Source organism: Myotis yumanensis, unplaced genomic scaffold (genome assembly GCF_028538775.1).
Source record: "Myotis yumanensis isolate MYYU_CA2020_CCGP unplaced genomic scaffold, mMyoYum1.0.hap1 SCAF_5, whole genome shotgun sequence".
In the NCBI taxonomy this organism is placed as follows: domain Eukaryota; kingdom Metazoa; phylum Chordata; class Mammalia; order Chiroptera; family Vespertilionidae; genus Myotis; species Myotis yumanensis.
This window is the reverse complement of record NW_027223756.1, coordinates 53,200,348-53,217,203: the sequence shown is the minus strand read 5'-3', so window position 1 is coordinate 53,217,203 and position 16,856 is coordinate 53,200,348. Positions and strand designations below refer to the sequence as shown.

Genomic DNA, 16,856 nt, shown 5'->3' with positions numbered 1-16,856 from the left:
TTCATTCAACCTGTCTTCCCACATCCAGACCAACCAGAGACTGAGCTCATAAATCCAACCCCGTGGCACATGAGGGTGGCTGCGCCACATCTACTTCTGTTACTGCTGCCCACCCCAGGCTACGTGAGAAATATGGAAAAAGCAAAAGGCTAATATCCATGTCTGACCTAGTATTTCTGGAAGTACTGTTGATGTCAGGACTCCGTAAACACAATCTATACTTATCTCTAAGTCTCATCTCAAATTCAAGTCCAAATACAAGCAGTGTTTGGTTTATTAGCTTCTACCTTTGTATCAGGGTCAAAATGGACTATACATTCCCAATGCTCTGTGTGGCTGGCTTCGTTTCCAGTTTCTAACCAACACAAATGAGGGTATTTTTGCTTCAGATCAGACAACCCTAGACTTGTTGCTATTCCTTGTATAACCACCCAAGCCTGTGGGCAGGCTGCCTAGACTGGGGCTGGAGGCAAGCTACAGAATAACAAGGAGTTTCCTCTTTCTCTGGAACACTTGGGGTCCCAAACTTCCCCCAGTTGTCAGATGTCTTGCTGTCCCAGGATTTAACAGAGGCTGTATCCACAACTCAGCCTTCCTCTCAGGGTGAACCTTAGGGAAAGGAGGATCTCATAGCCTCTGTTCAGTTTCCCTTAACTTGCTCTGAATCGTAGACTCCTCATATGCACTTAAGGCCTAATAAATAAGATATATCTGCTCAACTACCTACTGAGTAGGAAAAGATTTGGCAGCTAGAGTACAGGAAACACTCAAAAAATGCTGCATATTAGGATTTAAAATACTGTCAGATGCAGATTCCACACGTCATTATGTCTACGACTAAGAGACTTCCCACAGTGTTGCAGAGATTCCCAGCAAAGCAAGCAATTCTTTCCTGGGCAGATGGTGCACCTGCAGAGGTCCTTGATTAAGTTGGAATGGAAAGCAGACAGGTAGGTGTGACTTTAGAATGGCTTCATACCAAAGCTAGAGGAGCACTTCAGAGATACTTAAATCTTCCCTCCCCACTTTCCTTTCCTATTCAGTTTCAAATCACCTCTGTTCTTTGAAAATGTGTGTTTCTCTTTATTTTGTTCATCGTCAACATCCTCAGAAGATCAGCCTGCTGCACTCCATCTCCTCCCTTTCCTTGTGGCTGAAAGCACTGGTCTGAATAACTCAGTCTTAGATTTGCTTTTCGGTCTCCTGCTTTCTAGCTCTGAGTCTTATACAAGTTAAATCATGTCTCTGCACTTCACTTGCTCACATAAATGCCACTGTCTCATAGGGGTCTTGTGGGAACAACACATAAGAAGTACAACCTGTACAACCTGGCTATTCTCCAGCTTCTTGCCTTCACAACCACTAAACCCATATGTGTCCTATGTGTCCATTCTTCTTCCCCTCTGTCCCTAAATGCAAAGATCCCCAGACCCTTCCTTTTGCTCCCTTACCTTCCTACCTCACCATCCACCTGAATGACTGACATTCAAAACTTCACCTCTCTGAAAATGATACCCACTATCTCTCCTGCTGCCTTCATTCTACTTCCAAAAGAAAAGTCACAGGTACCTAGAATTCGGGATTTACAAAACCAGTGCACATTCCTCCCAAACCTATCTCTCCTCGTGCATTCTGTCTTGGCTCAAGACGTAGGCAATTACCTTAGCTGGAAAGCTCTGAGTCTGTTTTTACATTCACTTTTTACTTACCCACTACAACCCACAGGTCGCAGATTCTGTTTTTTCTGCCAAGTCTCTGTTCCTATCCATCTCTTCTTTCCATTGTCAATGCCTTAGTTTAAACCTCCACCATCTCTCATCTGCATTATTTCTTTTTTTTAATCTTTATTGTTGCAAGTATTACAGATGTCCCCCTTCTTCTCACCAATGATTTGCATCATTTCTAAAACCCAACCAGTGATCCCACCTTCCATCTCCTGCAGCCACACCACTTCCATCCATTCCACTTTCTGTCAGAGATCTGAACACACTGCTTCTCAAACCTGTCAGTGTCTTACCACTGCCCACAGGACCGAGGCAGACACACAGCACAGCGGACACAGTGGCCTGCCACAGTGCCCTCCACTGCTCACAGAGCATCTGCTCATATCGTACCACCCACCCACTCCCCTCTGCCAGCAGCACCCAGAGCGGGCAGACACCCTCTACTCCAGCATCTCCCTCTGGAGCAAAACGCAGGTTTATGTGTAATTTTGGAAAATAGAGATTGGTGTCTCCAACTAGAGCAAAGAGCCAACATGCTTGCCCACCTTTATAGAAGAGTCTGCTTCCTAAATTCAGAGTTCTTCTCCTATAATGCAACCTACTATGTGAGAATAATAAGCTGACCTTCCTTTATGACCAGGAGTCTTATGTCTTTGACTATATTCATGAAATGATGCAGAAAAACCTATAAAAGCAGCATAAAATCTCAAAGCCTTTACTGTCTTGAAACTACATTGAAGCTACCCTTTAAGAAATAGAACCATATCTCCAGCTTTTTTTCCTCCAATCTCTTTCCTGTAGGAAACATCCAGAAAGTGTTGACTAAAGCCCATTTAACATGTCCATGTCCCAGAATAGGTAAGTAATTAAAGTAAGATGGTATGGAGGGGACAGTTAAATCAAGGTATGTCTTATTTTCAAATTCATCATTCATGTAGCTTAAGTCATTACAAAATTTTACTTATATAAGTCAATGATAAGACTCAAAGTCAAGGCAAAAGTCGGCCGTTGCATTTTGCAAGGTTCCTGTCATCCCCTCTCTACAGAGACCAGGACGTTAGAAAAGGCCAGACCGGGTCTCCCTGCTGCCACCTGCCTCCACTCAGAGCAGCTGCGGCATCAGAGACTAAACAATTTTAGGCAACGTTGGAGGATCTCTTTCTTTGGACAGCTTGAGATCATCCTTGCTGAGCCTCTTGCCTTTTCTTTGCTGTCCCTTGGCCATGTGACTGCTCCAGTGTCTGCAGGACACTGAGGAACAGAAGGTTGAGTGCCAAACTAGGTAATTTTGCTGCTGGTTACAAGAGCCACACAAAGTTACTGGATACAGTAAACTTAGGTGATTTATTTCCCTATGTAACTTACTTGTTTTTAAAAACTAAGCAAAGTTTCTCAGTGCTCCCGGACTCTTGAAACAATAATGGGACTACTTAACTATGACTGGGCTCACTTAATAGATTTATCTCTAAATAAGCAACTCACATTTACTGACCATTTAATATGTGCCAATGCCTCAAGCATTCTTACAACAACCCTGGGGAAGAGATACTACCTTTAGCCCCTATTACACATGATAAAACCAAGAGATGGAGAGGTTAAGTAACTAACTTGGTTGTAGAGTTAATAAGTCTTCCAAACAAGGCTGAGTTCTGAGCTCACGCTCTTCACCATTATGCTAAGAGTGCCTCAGAGCCTTACAGGGACCTCATCGCAGAATTTGAACCAAACACATAAAATCTAGCATGCCTACTCTGTAGCAAGACAGTTGAATAATTTGTCCCTATTAATCTTATTCAACCATTCATCTGGCAGCTAATAGCTTTGGAAACTTATTTGTTCTTAAAGCAAATAAGATGACTAATTGAGAAAATGAATAATCAGTCCCGACTAGCCTGGATTTAGTATTTCGGTTTTGCATATGCATTTTTGCAGACACCACAAGACTCCTGAGCTCCCTCCTCCCACATAAGACTGCCCTCTGTATCCACCCACACTCATCTCACACCCATTATATTATGATTAAAAAAGAGACAGTGAGCAAAAAACTTTCATTTACTGGCTGTAAAATTTCCCGGGGACAGCTGTTCTTTATTTTCTTCATTTTGCACGTAATTTGCCCTTGGCAATTTAAGATTAATGTGCAATCATGCCAAAATATATTGCGAGTTCACTTTGGGCGTCTTCCCTCCCACAAAGATTAATACTAAAACTCTACATTATTATCTTCTTCCAGCCCATCATGAGACCCCATATAATTCTGGAAATGCTCTGGAAACAGAAAAATCCTCAACCCAACCTCAGAAAAATTTTCCAAAAACCTAAAACTACTTTTCAAAGAAAGAGAAATTCACTTTTACATGTGACAAATCTAAGACTGTCACATCTTAGAGGTGGCTTCCTACTTCTAGCCCGTGAATTCACAGCTTGTTACAAGGCTGAATCTGATAACTGACAGCTTGCCTAGACCGACATTTTAATGCCATACTCTAGAAATTAAAGTGAATATTCAAATTATTCACATATGGAAGATTTTTTAAGGGAAACTTCATAAACAAAAGTTGCATACAAATTTAATTTTAAATCAAGATGACTATTTAAAAAATAGCAACTAAAAGAAGCTTTTAAGCAAAAAGAGTCTTCCTTGGTTTTTGCATATTTTACAATGCAAGTACCTGAAAAACTAGGTGTCTTGCAGTTCCAGTCTAAGACAATGTACTGGGTATGGGAGATGGTTCCTTTTTAGGAAGGGGAATTATTTGCTTAAGGAAATTAGGTAGTGAATCCCCAAGATCTGAAACCATTAAGACTCTTCCACATGTAATATGATACAACTTTCTATTGATATCTAAAATATTACCCAGAATGCAGAAAGATGCTGACAAACTGATAAAGCAGTAAAAACCAATCCTTCATGTTATTTGAAAGTACTAATTCCAACCACATATAGAAGAATAAATTCTTCCAATAATTTTACAAACTGTTGGGACACAGAATGGTGCTAAGGTGCCAATTTAATCATATCTCTGAATTCTCAAACAGAAAGCAGTTGTTTACTATATGTGTAAGACACTGACCAAACGTAGAGATGAAGAGAAGCAGGCAAACACTAAGACGTTTTCTCCACTTAAAGGAAAGAGTCAAGTTTCAGAAACAAGATAAATACATGAAATGTAATGAACACACCATGCAATATCGTTGTTAAAGGAAGAACATGGACATTTCACAATTAAAAAGAATTCAGGGGAAGGATGGAAAGAGGACAAATATAGTTAATGAATATCTACTATGTACAAAAATTAGCTCTTTTATCCTCACAAACATGCATGGAGGAAGACAGCATGAATGAAATTCCAAGTTACATTCTTTTAGAAATCAAGAGTCCCAGAGGTTAAGAATCTTTCCAAGATGCCTATCTTATCTCACCACTTTGGAGCTTAAACCTGACAACTGCTTATCAATTCATGAATAAGTAAACCTCCTTCAGAGTAACAGTGTCGCCCTTCCTCCAACAATCCTCTCCTGTCCTTCCTCTGGTCTCGACCATTTTTTATTTTAAGTTTTTTAAATTATACTTGACGTACAACGTTGTATGAGTTTCAAGTGTACAACATAGTGGTTCAACATTTATATACCTTACATAATTATTACAATATTATTGACTGTATTCCCTATGCTGTCCATTACATTCCCATGACTTATTTTATAACTAGAAGTTTGTATTTTTTAATCTCCTTCCCCTTTTCCTCCCATCTCTGCACTCCATTCCCCTCCAGCAACCATCAGTAGGTTCTCTGTATCTGAGTTAGGTCCCAGGGGCATTGCATTCTCTGCCCCTCGGTCCCCACTTTCCAGCGCTGTTTCCCTCAGGCACAGCCACCAGGAACCTTAACTTCTTTGGATTGCAAAAGGGACCAGGCACCTTTAAGGCCAGGTATCAGTGATAAGCAAAGCCCTCCTACCCATACCTGAGAGAAAAGTAACTCCTGTTTTAAACCATAGACACTTGTGGGTCTCTTGTTAGAGGAACATACCGTAAACTAGCTTTATTCTGACTGATGAAATAAAGTGAGAGAACAACACCTGTAGCACAAAAAAATACCAACAGCAATTACAGCAGACTGGGGGGAAATCAGTAAGACCAAATTCCTTGAAAGAGCTTCCAAATTTAGCATAAAAAGCCTCAGAGATTCTCTAATGTTCCTCATTATCTACACTAATAAAAGACAAACATGCAAATTGACCGTACCTTCGCTATGCCTTAAGCCATGCCCACCAGCCAATCAGAGCGACTATATGCAAATTAACCCAACCAAGATGGTGGCCGGCAGCCACGGAGCTGGAGCGAGCAGGAGGCTTGGCTGCCCCAGTGATGGAGGAAGCCAAGCTTCCCACCTGCCGAGGCCGGCTCTGAGCTCCACTCAAGGCAACAAAGTTTCAATTATAGAAAATAAATAAACCCCAGATACCTGCTTTTAGCAGGTGTGGCCACGGAGCTGGAGCAAGCAGGAGGCTTGGGTTGCCCCTGGTGATGGAGGAAGCCAAGCTTCCCGCCCACTCTGGCCGGCTCTGAGCTCCACTCAAGGCTACAAAGTTTCAATTATAGAAGGTAAATCCCAGAATAAAAAAAAAAAAAAAAAAAAAAAGGAGAGGCTGGAAGCTTCCATCGCCAGGGGGCTTGGCCAGCCTGAAAACGGCCCTCAGCCCCTCACCCAGACTGGCCAGGCACCCCAGTGGGGACCCCCCACCCTAAAGGGGGTGTGGCCAGCCTGAAAACAGCCATCAGCCCCTCACCCAGGCTGGCCAAACCTCCATGGGGTGAAGGTCCCCACTGGGGGGGGGGTGGGGGGGGGGGGTTGACCAGCTTGCAAATAGCCATCAGCCCCTTACCCAGGCTGGCCAGGCACCCCAGTGGGGACCCCCAACCTGAAGTGGGTGTGACCAGCCTGAAAACATCCATCATCCCCTCACCCAGGCTGGCCAGGCACCCCAGCGGGACCCCCACCCTGATCAGGGACACCCTTCAGGGCAAACCAGCCAGCCCCCACCCATGCACCTGGCCTCTATCCTATATAATAAAAGGGTAATATGCAAATTAACCCTAACAGCCCAACGACTGGGAATGACTGGTCACAATGACACACACTGACCACCAGGAGGCAGACGCTCCATGCAGGAGCTGTCCCCTGGTGGTCCGTGCACTCCCACAGGGGGCGCTCTGCTCAGCCACAAGCCAGGCTGATGGCTGCCAGCACAGCGGTGGTGGAGGGAGCCTCTCCCGCTTCCTCAGCAGCACTAAGGATGTCCGACTGCAGCTAGGGTCTGCTCCCTGCTGGTAAGTGGACATCCCCTGAGGGCTGCCGGGCTGCCAGAGGGATGTCTGACTGCCAGCTTGGGCCTGATCCCCCAGGAAGTGGGCCTAAGCCAGCAGGTGGACATCCTCCGAGGGGTCCCAGACTGCAAGAGGGCATAGGCCAGGCTGAGGGAACCCCCCGAGTGCTCAAATTTTTGTGCACCGGGCCTATAGTTTTTAATAATATCATCTGACAGTTGATTCTTTAACTCTATTTTTAGTCTATTAATCCATTAAAAATAAAAGGCTTTAATAATGGAAGCCCTTAGAGAACAAAAGATTTGAAAAAAAAAATGTGTTTTTTTAATATTTAAATGGGAAAACCTAACTTAAAAATTGTAGACTCATTCTTCTATTAAAAAAATCCAGCCCTGGCCGGCTTCCTCAGTGGTTAGAGCACTGGCCTGCAAACTGAAGGGTCTCGGGCTTGATTCCTGGCCAAGGGCAAGTACCTGGGTTGCAGGTTCAATCCCCAGCTCCTATCAGAGCTTGTTTGGGAGGCAACCAATCGATGTATCTCTCTCACATCGATGTTTCCCTCTCTTTCTCCTCCCTCGCTCCTTCCCTCCCTTACTTTACTCTCTCTAAAACAAGCAATGGAAAAATATCCTCGGGTGAGGGTTAAAAAAGAAAAAAATCCAACAACTTAATATATTTATAATAAAAATACATTCCATATATATAGGTTCTAATATATACAGGGTGGGGCAAGAGTAGGTTTACAGTTGTGAATACACAAAACAGAGTTTATTCTTGTATTATCATTAATTAGTGCATTATTTTCTACACAAACAATGGTAAACCTACTCTTGCCCCACCCTGCATGTTCTAGTCAATGTACATAAGATTCCCAAAAGCTACATATCAATAAGAAAGAGTTCTACACAGATTTTTATCTGTTCAGAAAATGTATAAAATATAACTTCTGGGGAAAGAATTTAATTATCAAAATAATAAACATACAAGTAATACAATTAAGGTTCTTAAGAGGCTCAGGAAAAACAGAAACATGAATAAGAAGTGAGAGATATGAAAATCACAGTATTTTCCTGAAGTTTGAAAATTCTGGAAGCACGAGGAAAATGAAGACATCTGTCAGCTCAACTTCAGCGCAGGTGGACATGAAGGAAAACTGTCAGAGCCTCCATGGCCACTGTAACAGCGTGTGGGAGAAAAGGCTCTCTGTGGGTGAGGTCTTTGTAATTGATGGGCCAATCCCCAAATCATAGACCAGCTCATATCGCGCACGCTAATTTCACAGGCAGCAGTCCTGGCTTGTATTTAACAAAGGCCTTGTTTTGACAGAAAACACGAATGCAATGCTTCATCTCACTAAGTCATTCAAAGTAGGCCTGGAATGTACATGCATGAAAGTGAATTAAGTTCTCAATATTCCAGTACTTCACCAGATTATTTCTCTGAAGTCGGCTGGAAGGGCTGCAAAGTGCCACAGCCCTGTTTTTCCTCAGGGACTGTAAAGAAATGCCTGTGAACTTTTGGTTGGGGAAAGGATTAGCTTCCCTTCAATTTAGGATGGAAGCAATCCAAATATTTATCAACATGTGAAAGGATAAACACATTCAGTTCATCCATGTCATGGAAGTCTACCTAGCAATAAAAAGAAAATGAGCTAAGGATATACCCAACTAGATGGATTTCAAAAGCATTAAGCCAAATAAAGAAGCTAGGCTCAAAAGATGATATACTGCATTAATCCACTTATATAAAATGCTATTTTTAAAAAGAACTCGAGTGCAAAAAAGCAGCTCAGTGATTGCCAAGGGCCAAGGAAGGAATAGGGATTGATTGCAAAGAGGCCCAAAGGGATTTTGAGGAGAGAGAGCAATCTATGATTGCAGTAGTAGTTCTACAACTGTATACACTTGTCAAAGCTCATCAATCTGTATTGTTAAAGTCAGTGAACTTTATTATATGTAAATGAGACACCAAAGAAACTTATTTTTTCGATGGAGGGCAACATGACCATGGGTATGGGAATATCTCAACAGTGCATGAACAAAAGGTGATTAAGATTGGCAGCCCAACACTGCTGATTCTTCCATGATTCTCCTTTTCAGTGCAGGGAGGAGTATGTCAATGAAAAAGAAAACCCCATCCTGACACAATAAATGAACAACGGAATCTCTGACATGGAGAATGTGCCCATTCTTTTATGTATTTCCCTTTACGACACTCAACCATGCAATGAGCATTTTAAATGTCTCTCAGATTTCACATACCTGTCAACTTTCATGAATAAAAGGACTCAGATAATCACGTTACCTCGTGTTTCAACTGCACTGATGCACTTTCTGAGAATTGTGAATCCCATCTTATCCAACTGTGCACCTAAAAGAAATAGTGATAAAACATGAAGGGCACAATTAATTACCTACATTTCTCTTCCTTACAAAAACAAAAAAATTTATTTAAACTCAATTTAATTTTTATTTCCCTATTAAGAAAAAGAAACCCAAAAGTCATGTATTCCCTGTTTAAATAATGTAAATTACAATTTCAAATATTTAGAGGAGCACTTACTGGCCTATTAGGCCATCTACTATCAATATCAATAAATTTACTGTTTAAAACATTTATATTAATAAATACAACTTACATCACACAATGGAAAAGAAAGTGATACAAAACCTTTAGGGGAAGCTATCTGGAAATAGTTAAGATACATTTTGCCAAAGTTCCAACAACAGCTTTTTTTAAAATTATATACGAGTGAAGGTTTTAAAAAGTTATATATGAGGAAAGGTTTTTAAATTACTTGACAGTTGGAGAAATAACACACACTATTTTTTTAAAACCTAGGGAAAAATATTTAAGAAACACTTTTTAAAAACATTATTTGGGTCATGAGCTTCAAAAAGAATTTCATATTTTATTCCATGCTCTAAGCATTTAATATTTTATTGTTTTCACAATGAATTTAGAACAGATGATTCGTGTAGTAGATAATTTTGAAAATATAATATTAGTTTTTTTTTCTAATACAGACTCTTGCCTATGGATTAGGCTGGCATATTTTGAGCACCTAATAAAAGACAATTCTTGTGTCAAAATGAAAACAGGGAAAGTAAATACTTTAGTTCTGCATTTAGAACTAGGGAACAGTAATGCTAACTCTTGCCTCTCAGCGGGGATAGCATGAACAACCCATGAATATAAATTTTGCAGGTTTAATGCTAAGCTTCAAAATAATTTTAATGAGGAAAATCGGGCAGTGGTTTGCTAAGAAAATGCAAGTGATTCTTTCTGCTTGGCAAAACTTTTTTAAAGGCATGTTTCCATTTCTCTATTTAAAAAAAAGAAAAGAGAGAAGGAGAAAAAAGAGAGAGATAGGGGAAAGTAGGTAAAGAGGGAAGAGAAAGAAAAGAGAAGGAAAGGAGGAAGGAAGGGAGGAAGACAGGAGGGAAAGGAGGAGGAGGAGGGAGGGCAGAAAGAAGTTAAGAAGATGCTGCAGTACATTTACAACCTTGCGTGCACACTGTCACTTTCCAGTGCCAGGCTAGAAAAGATGTCTTTTATTCATATGTTTGGCTCAAGTGATATGCACATCATGGTAATTCTGAAAATGTACGTTATGTGACATAATGTCTCCAAACTGTGGACATGTGAGAAATGCAGTCTTAATTTCTCCAAAGATATCAAAAGTAAATTCATAAACAATCTAGCAAATCTGATCATATGTTTGGTTTACCTCAGTAAAATCCAGACTACAGAGCCAAGCAGTATTTCATTTTCCTTTAGTGCATACATACAATGCATGTGAAATCACTGTCCTAGAATATCTGAGTATGTTCTAAGGTGCCATGATATGTTATTTGTGGAGCCACATGCAGAGACTCTAAGGATAAAGGACATCAAGGGTGAGGGAGCGTTGGCCAATAAGAGACCTGATAAACAGCTCCTACCAACAGGAACTTACAATGGAGGAAGTTGAAAGACGCATACCTGAAACTCCTATATGTTCATGTACGGCTATAGGAATAAATATCAAAATGAATGACAGAGAATATATTTTGGGTTTTTAGAGAAAGTAACTGTAGAGAAAGAATTTTTTTTTTAATGCTCAGAGATGGGATCAATGAGGGTTACAAAAGCCCAGGAAATCTGAACAGGTCCCCAGTGGATAAGGCAGATCGCATAGTACCTGGAGGGCTAGCGTAGAGAGGGTGCAGAGAGTGAGCACCCAGCAACAGTCTGACATCAGTAATGAAAACAAAGACATTCATGGAAGAGGGAGGCAAACAGTCTGTTTTATAAATTAGCACTTACTTCCTTCTGGTCTTGGGATGATGGCTCTATTAAAAGTATGGAGCAGCTGGTAAGAGAGAAAAAAGGGGAAACAGTATTTTTAACAAATCAATAAAAATGATCTAGTAGGCACACCTAGGACTTTGCAAAAAGTACACTGGTATTGGGGAATTCCCATCATCTGTTCTAATGTAGACAGCTAGCCCACTCCATCTCTCACTGAGGGAGCAAAAACAAGGTGAAGGGACCACGATTCCTTGGGAACTCCTTGAAAGTCCATGCAAATATGAAATGCTCAGCCTGACAACTCGAGAAGGACAAAGTCATGGTTGCATTTTGATCCGTAAGGTGAAGCTCATTTTTGCGCCACTATTTCTAAAACCTGGTTTTTACCTAATTCAGAAAGCGATGGCTCGGGCCCATCATGTAAATAACCACATCTGAAATAGATAGGTGATCATTCCAGGCTGCCTCTAAGAATTCTAGCGCCTCCCCATTATGTGCAAGGCATACATAGCACCTGCAAAAACTACGCAGTACCTGAACTGTCGCCACATAAATACACAGCTGAACACAGTTATGTGCCGCTTACCAAAAGGGGCTATGTTCTGAGAAATGCATTGTTAGGTGATAGTATCATGGTGCGAGCAAACACCTAGATGCTGTAGCCTCCTATAGTAATTGTAAATGGGACTATACTTTAATACTACTGGCAGCACAGTAGGTTTGTTTACAAAGGCATCTCTGCACAAACACGTGAGTCATACCTCACAAAGGCTATGGTAGACACTGGGAATTCTTCAGCTCCATTATAATCCTGTGGGACCACCATAGCATATGTGGTGCATATCTGCAGGGCATGACTATATTCTTTCTGCACACTTGCCTTTATCTGTGTATCTCAAATGGATGACTTGACTCTTTACTCTAAAGAAGGGTTATACATGTTTTCAAGGTGAGACTGCCTTTGGCAACAGATTTATTTCTATATAGATTTGTTTCTATAATGATCCCAAGTCCCCAATTCAACGCATGATCTGCCCAATCTCAATTCCCAAACGCCACTGAAATGAAAGTCGTGGCAAACAGACTGGATTTCTGTGCCTCTGGATCTATATTCCTGACTTTGTCCCTTAAACCAATCCAAATACACAGGCCCATTCACTAAGGCTGCATAACACTGTGTACAGTATTCCATTAGGCAAAATCACAAATTGTTAAAGCAAGCAACATAATTACAGCAGTCGCTTATAGGACTGCCTGCCCTGCCTCATATTTACTATCCCACCTCCACTGAGATCAAAATAAATTGCAAGCCTTTATTGTGTTCATCATCCAAAGTACTGTCAGGTAGGAGAGAAGAAACGGAGAATTCAGATGACTTCCCCAAGCAGAGCAAATCAGAGTGGCAAGTCATAAAAAATCGAAAATAAAAACTAATGATACAGCAGTCTCATGTGTGCTGCTGCCACCTCAAGCCAAATTACTCGAATTCTGAACATGTCTGAGATTAATTCAAGCACCAGTTTCAGCAGGGAACTTTTTTCAAATATTATAAAATAAAAATAACAGGAAAACGAACACAAGTCAACTCTACGGGATTTGAAATAAAACTCAACCACTGGTTATTCTTACAGCTTCTTTTCCACCCAGAGCTTCCAGCCACTGCTTCCTCTCCTCTTCTGAAAACGCCTGCATGGTCAGGGCAACGCCGGGCCTGAAAGACATAGAACAATCAGGTTACCCCTCGGCTGCTGAAAACAAACCTCCTTTTCTACTCTCTAATGTTTCATGGTGGTGATTACGTTGTTGTTGTTGTTGTTTTTTAATTTTTTAATTAGGAGAAAATACACATCATAAAATTTACCATCTTAACCATGTTACCTGTATAGTTCAGCAGGGTTGAGTACATTATTGAGCAGCTAAGCTCCAGAACTCTTCCTTTTCTAAAACTAAAACTCTGTACCCATTAAAGAACACCCCATTCCCTTTCCCTCCCAGAGCCAGACAACTATCCTTCTACTTTCTGAGTCTAGGAATCTGACTACTTTAGGTAACACTTATAAGTGGAATCATACAGTGTTTTGTCTTTTTGTGACTTGCTGATTTTACTTGGAATATCCTCCATTTTCATCATCGATAGAGTAGCATATTTCAGAATTTCCTTCTTTTGTAAAGCTGACAAATATTCTGTTGTATATTCTATTGTATGCCTATGCTCATCCATTCATCCCTCAATGGACACTTGGGATGCTTCCATCTTTGGGTTATTGTAAACAAGGCTGCTATTAACACAGGCATACAAAGATCTCCTCTAGACCCTGTGCTCAATTGTTTTGGGCATACACCCAGCAGCAGAAGTGCTGGGTGTGACACAGTAATAAATATATATATGGTCTCTGATCCCATTTCCTAACACACAGCTCCTAAAAAACCTTTGGAATCTCTGTATCTTTTTGCACACTACAGAGGCTGGGGGCTCCTGGATAGCCCCATGATGGGGGCTGATTGCCAAGGTAACCAACCACAGGATTGGAAAATTTGAACTTTAAGCCCTATCCTCCCCTACCCTTCTTGGGCAAGGATCGCCAATGGCCAATGATTTGATCAATCATCTGCTACACAAAGAAGCATCTATTTAAAAAACCCTAGGATTTGGATAGTTTCTAAATTGACAAACACACGGAGGTTCTGGGCGGGTGGCATGCTCACAAAGAGCATGGAAGCTCCAAGCCTCGCCTCCCATACCTTGTCCAATATATCTCTCTATCTGGCTGTTAATGTATAGATTTTTAAATATCCTCTTCTGTAATAAATTGGCAATAGCAAATGAACTATTTTCCTGACTTCTGTTAGATCCCAATATATTATTTTTTCGGGTTTTTGTTTTGTTTTGTTAATCCTCACTGAGGATATTTTTTCCATTGATTTTGAGAGAGAAATATTAATGTGAGAGAGACACATCGATCGGCTGCCTCCCGCACAAGCCCTGACCAGGGCCGGGGATCAAACCTTTAGCCCAGGCATGTGCCCTTGACCAGGAACGGAACAAGAGACCCTTCGGTAGACTGGCCAATGCTCTAACCACTGAGAACACTGGCCAGGGCCCAACTTACTATTGAACCTGAGAGGATCACGGTAACCCTCAATTTATAACCAGTCAGCCAAAAGCACAGGTGTCGACCTGGACTTGTAAATTGCACCCAAATTGGGAGAGGGCAGGCTTATGGGACTGAGCCCCTAACTGGTAGGATCTGTGCTGACTGGTTATTGTCAGAATGAGTTCAGTTGTAGGACATTCAGTTGGTCTCTGCAGAGAATTGGAGAGCTGTGTGGTGTGGAAAAGGCATCCTAATGGTAGCAATGATTAAATTTTTATTCATGAAAGAAATACATATTTATTGTTACAAAACCAGAAAGTCACTTTCACCCCATCCTAATTCCACTTCCAAGACAGCACAGTTAACTATTTGGTCTGTTTCCTCCACATTTGGTTCTCAGGACCAAAGGTCAATCTCTCTCTGTTCAGTTTTATTCAGACATAAGGAGATTCTACCAGAAAATTCTTAATATTGTGAAAGAATACTAGGCAGAAAAGCTATTAGTCAGCTCATGCCAACTGAAGTGACAGCCTTGCACATTAGTAGCCTGATGGAAAAATGGACAAGTTCTTTATCAGGTATAAATATTACTTTAATCTCTACAGCTCTTTCACACAATATCTGGCATTCAAACTCCCCGCCCCACCCCTGCCAAAAAAAAAATACAAGGCAAGGAAGGAAGCAAGAAAATGTAACCCAATGTCAAAAGAGGAAGTAGTTAAGTCAAGAGAACCATACCTAGAAATAACCCAGGTATGGGACTGGAGAGATTAAACAGAAACCTAAAAAAGGTGGCCAGCGTGCATAAACTGAAGGGAATTTCAGCAAAGAATTGGAAACTATTAAAAAGAGACAAACGGATATGCAAGAATGGAAAATAAAATAATGATGAAGACTTCAGGAGGACACCTTTCATATGCAAACCAACCAATCCTTTTACTGAATTCCCATCAGCCCAATATTTCCCCTGCCCTACATTACCCCAGGGCCAGGTACCAGACAACCAAAAACCACCCCTATAGCCCAGTGCTCACCAATATTATTCAAACTAGCCAATCTTGATTCCTGACCCAAACCTGATGTTCCCCCACATGGATCTTTATGGCGAGACCTGGCTTATTTTCTCAGGAACTAAGTAATAAAAATTCTCTTCCAGTGGCATCAGCCTCACCATCTTGTCACTCAGTCACTTCCATCAATTAAAATCCTGCAGGTCTCTCTGAAACAAGTATCAAATAGTCTAACATTATACAATCAGAATCCTAGAATGTGAAGAAAGAAAAAATGGAGCAGAAGAACGATTTGAAGAGATAATGGCTAAGGTTTTCCAAAACTGATAGGAAATATCAATTCGCATACCAAGAATTTCAATGAGCCCCAAGTAGGATAAAACAAAGAAAACCACATTTAGGCACATCATAAAAAGAAAATCTTAAAAGCAGCAAAAGCAAAAGACAGCATATAGGGGAACAATAAGAAAGATGGATGACTAGCCATGGGGGGAAAAAATGGAGGCCTGAGAAAAAATGGTACAACTTCTTTGAAGTGCTGTGAGGAAAGAAACTATCATTGTAGAATTATATATGCATCCAAAATGAAGGCAAAATAAAGACAGTTTCTGACAGACAGAACATTAAGAATTTTTCTCCAGCAGTCCTGCATTACAAGAAATGCTCAAATTAATTTAGCCTAAGGAACTTCAGGGAAATGGCACAAGATAAAAATTCAGTTCTGCTGAAAAGTATTAAAAAAATCAAAGTGGATAATAAACATGTTGGTAAAAAAAGAAAAGACCAAAAAAAATCACACACACACATACACACCCTCATATATATGTGTAGATATACATATATGTAAGAAAATGTTATATTTTTTAAAAAGATTACTGATTATTGATTTCATAAATTAGAAGTTGTAGAGTATTATTGGGTTCATAGTGTAGGCAGAATTAAAATATAACAAGGGCACAGAAGCAAAAGAGAGATAATTAGAAGTCTACTGTTATAAGGTTCTTACATTATTTATGAAAAGGTAGATACAATGATAATTTTAAAGTTGATGTTACATTCTCTAGGATAACTAGTAAAAATGCACACACAGAGAGGCATAATGAAAAATCAAACAGGAGACTATATTAAATACTAAAAAGACTGAAGCCACTGAAAAGTAAAGGAAGAATAAAGAATAAACAGGACCAATAGAAAACAAAACCAGTGGTAGGCTTAAACACATACAAATTATTAATTACATTATACATAAATGAACTAAAACCCTGATAAAAAATCAAAAGACTGGATTTTTGTAAAAGCAGGACTCGATTATTTGCTGTTTATAAACAACGAAGTTTAAACATAAAGACAGGCAAAAAGAAAGTGGTGAAAAAGATTTGCCATGTAAACACTAAGCAAAGGAAAG

General features: G+C 40.5%; 1 protein-coding gene across 2 annotated transcripts in view; it reads right to left on the bottom strand.

Annotated features, from left to right (window-relative positions):
- ARHGAP10 (Rho GTPase activating protein 10) overlaps positions 1 to 16,856 on the bottom strand; it is a 256,918-nt gene that overhangs the window by 111,704 nt on the left and 128,358 nt on the right. For both annotated transcript variants that reach the window (XM_070415283.1, XM_070415284.1), the window contains 3 exons: positions 12,976 to 13,057; positions 11,362 to 11,407; positions 9,358 to 9,423 (listed from right to left, as the gene is read on the bottom strand). In XM_070415283.1, coding sequence (XP_070271384.1) covers positions 9,358 to 9,423; positions 11,362 to 11,407; positions 12,976 to 13,057 — 194 coding nt within the window. The remainder of the gene's footprint in view (positions 1 to 9,357; positions 9,424 to 11,361; positions 11,408 to 12,975; positions 13,058 to 16,856) is intronic.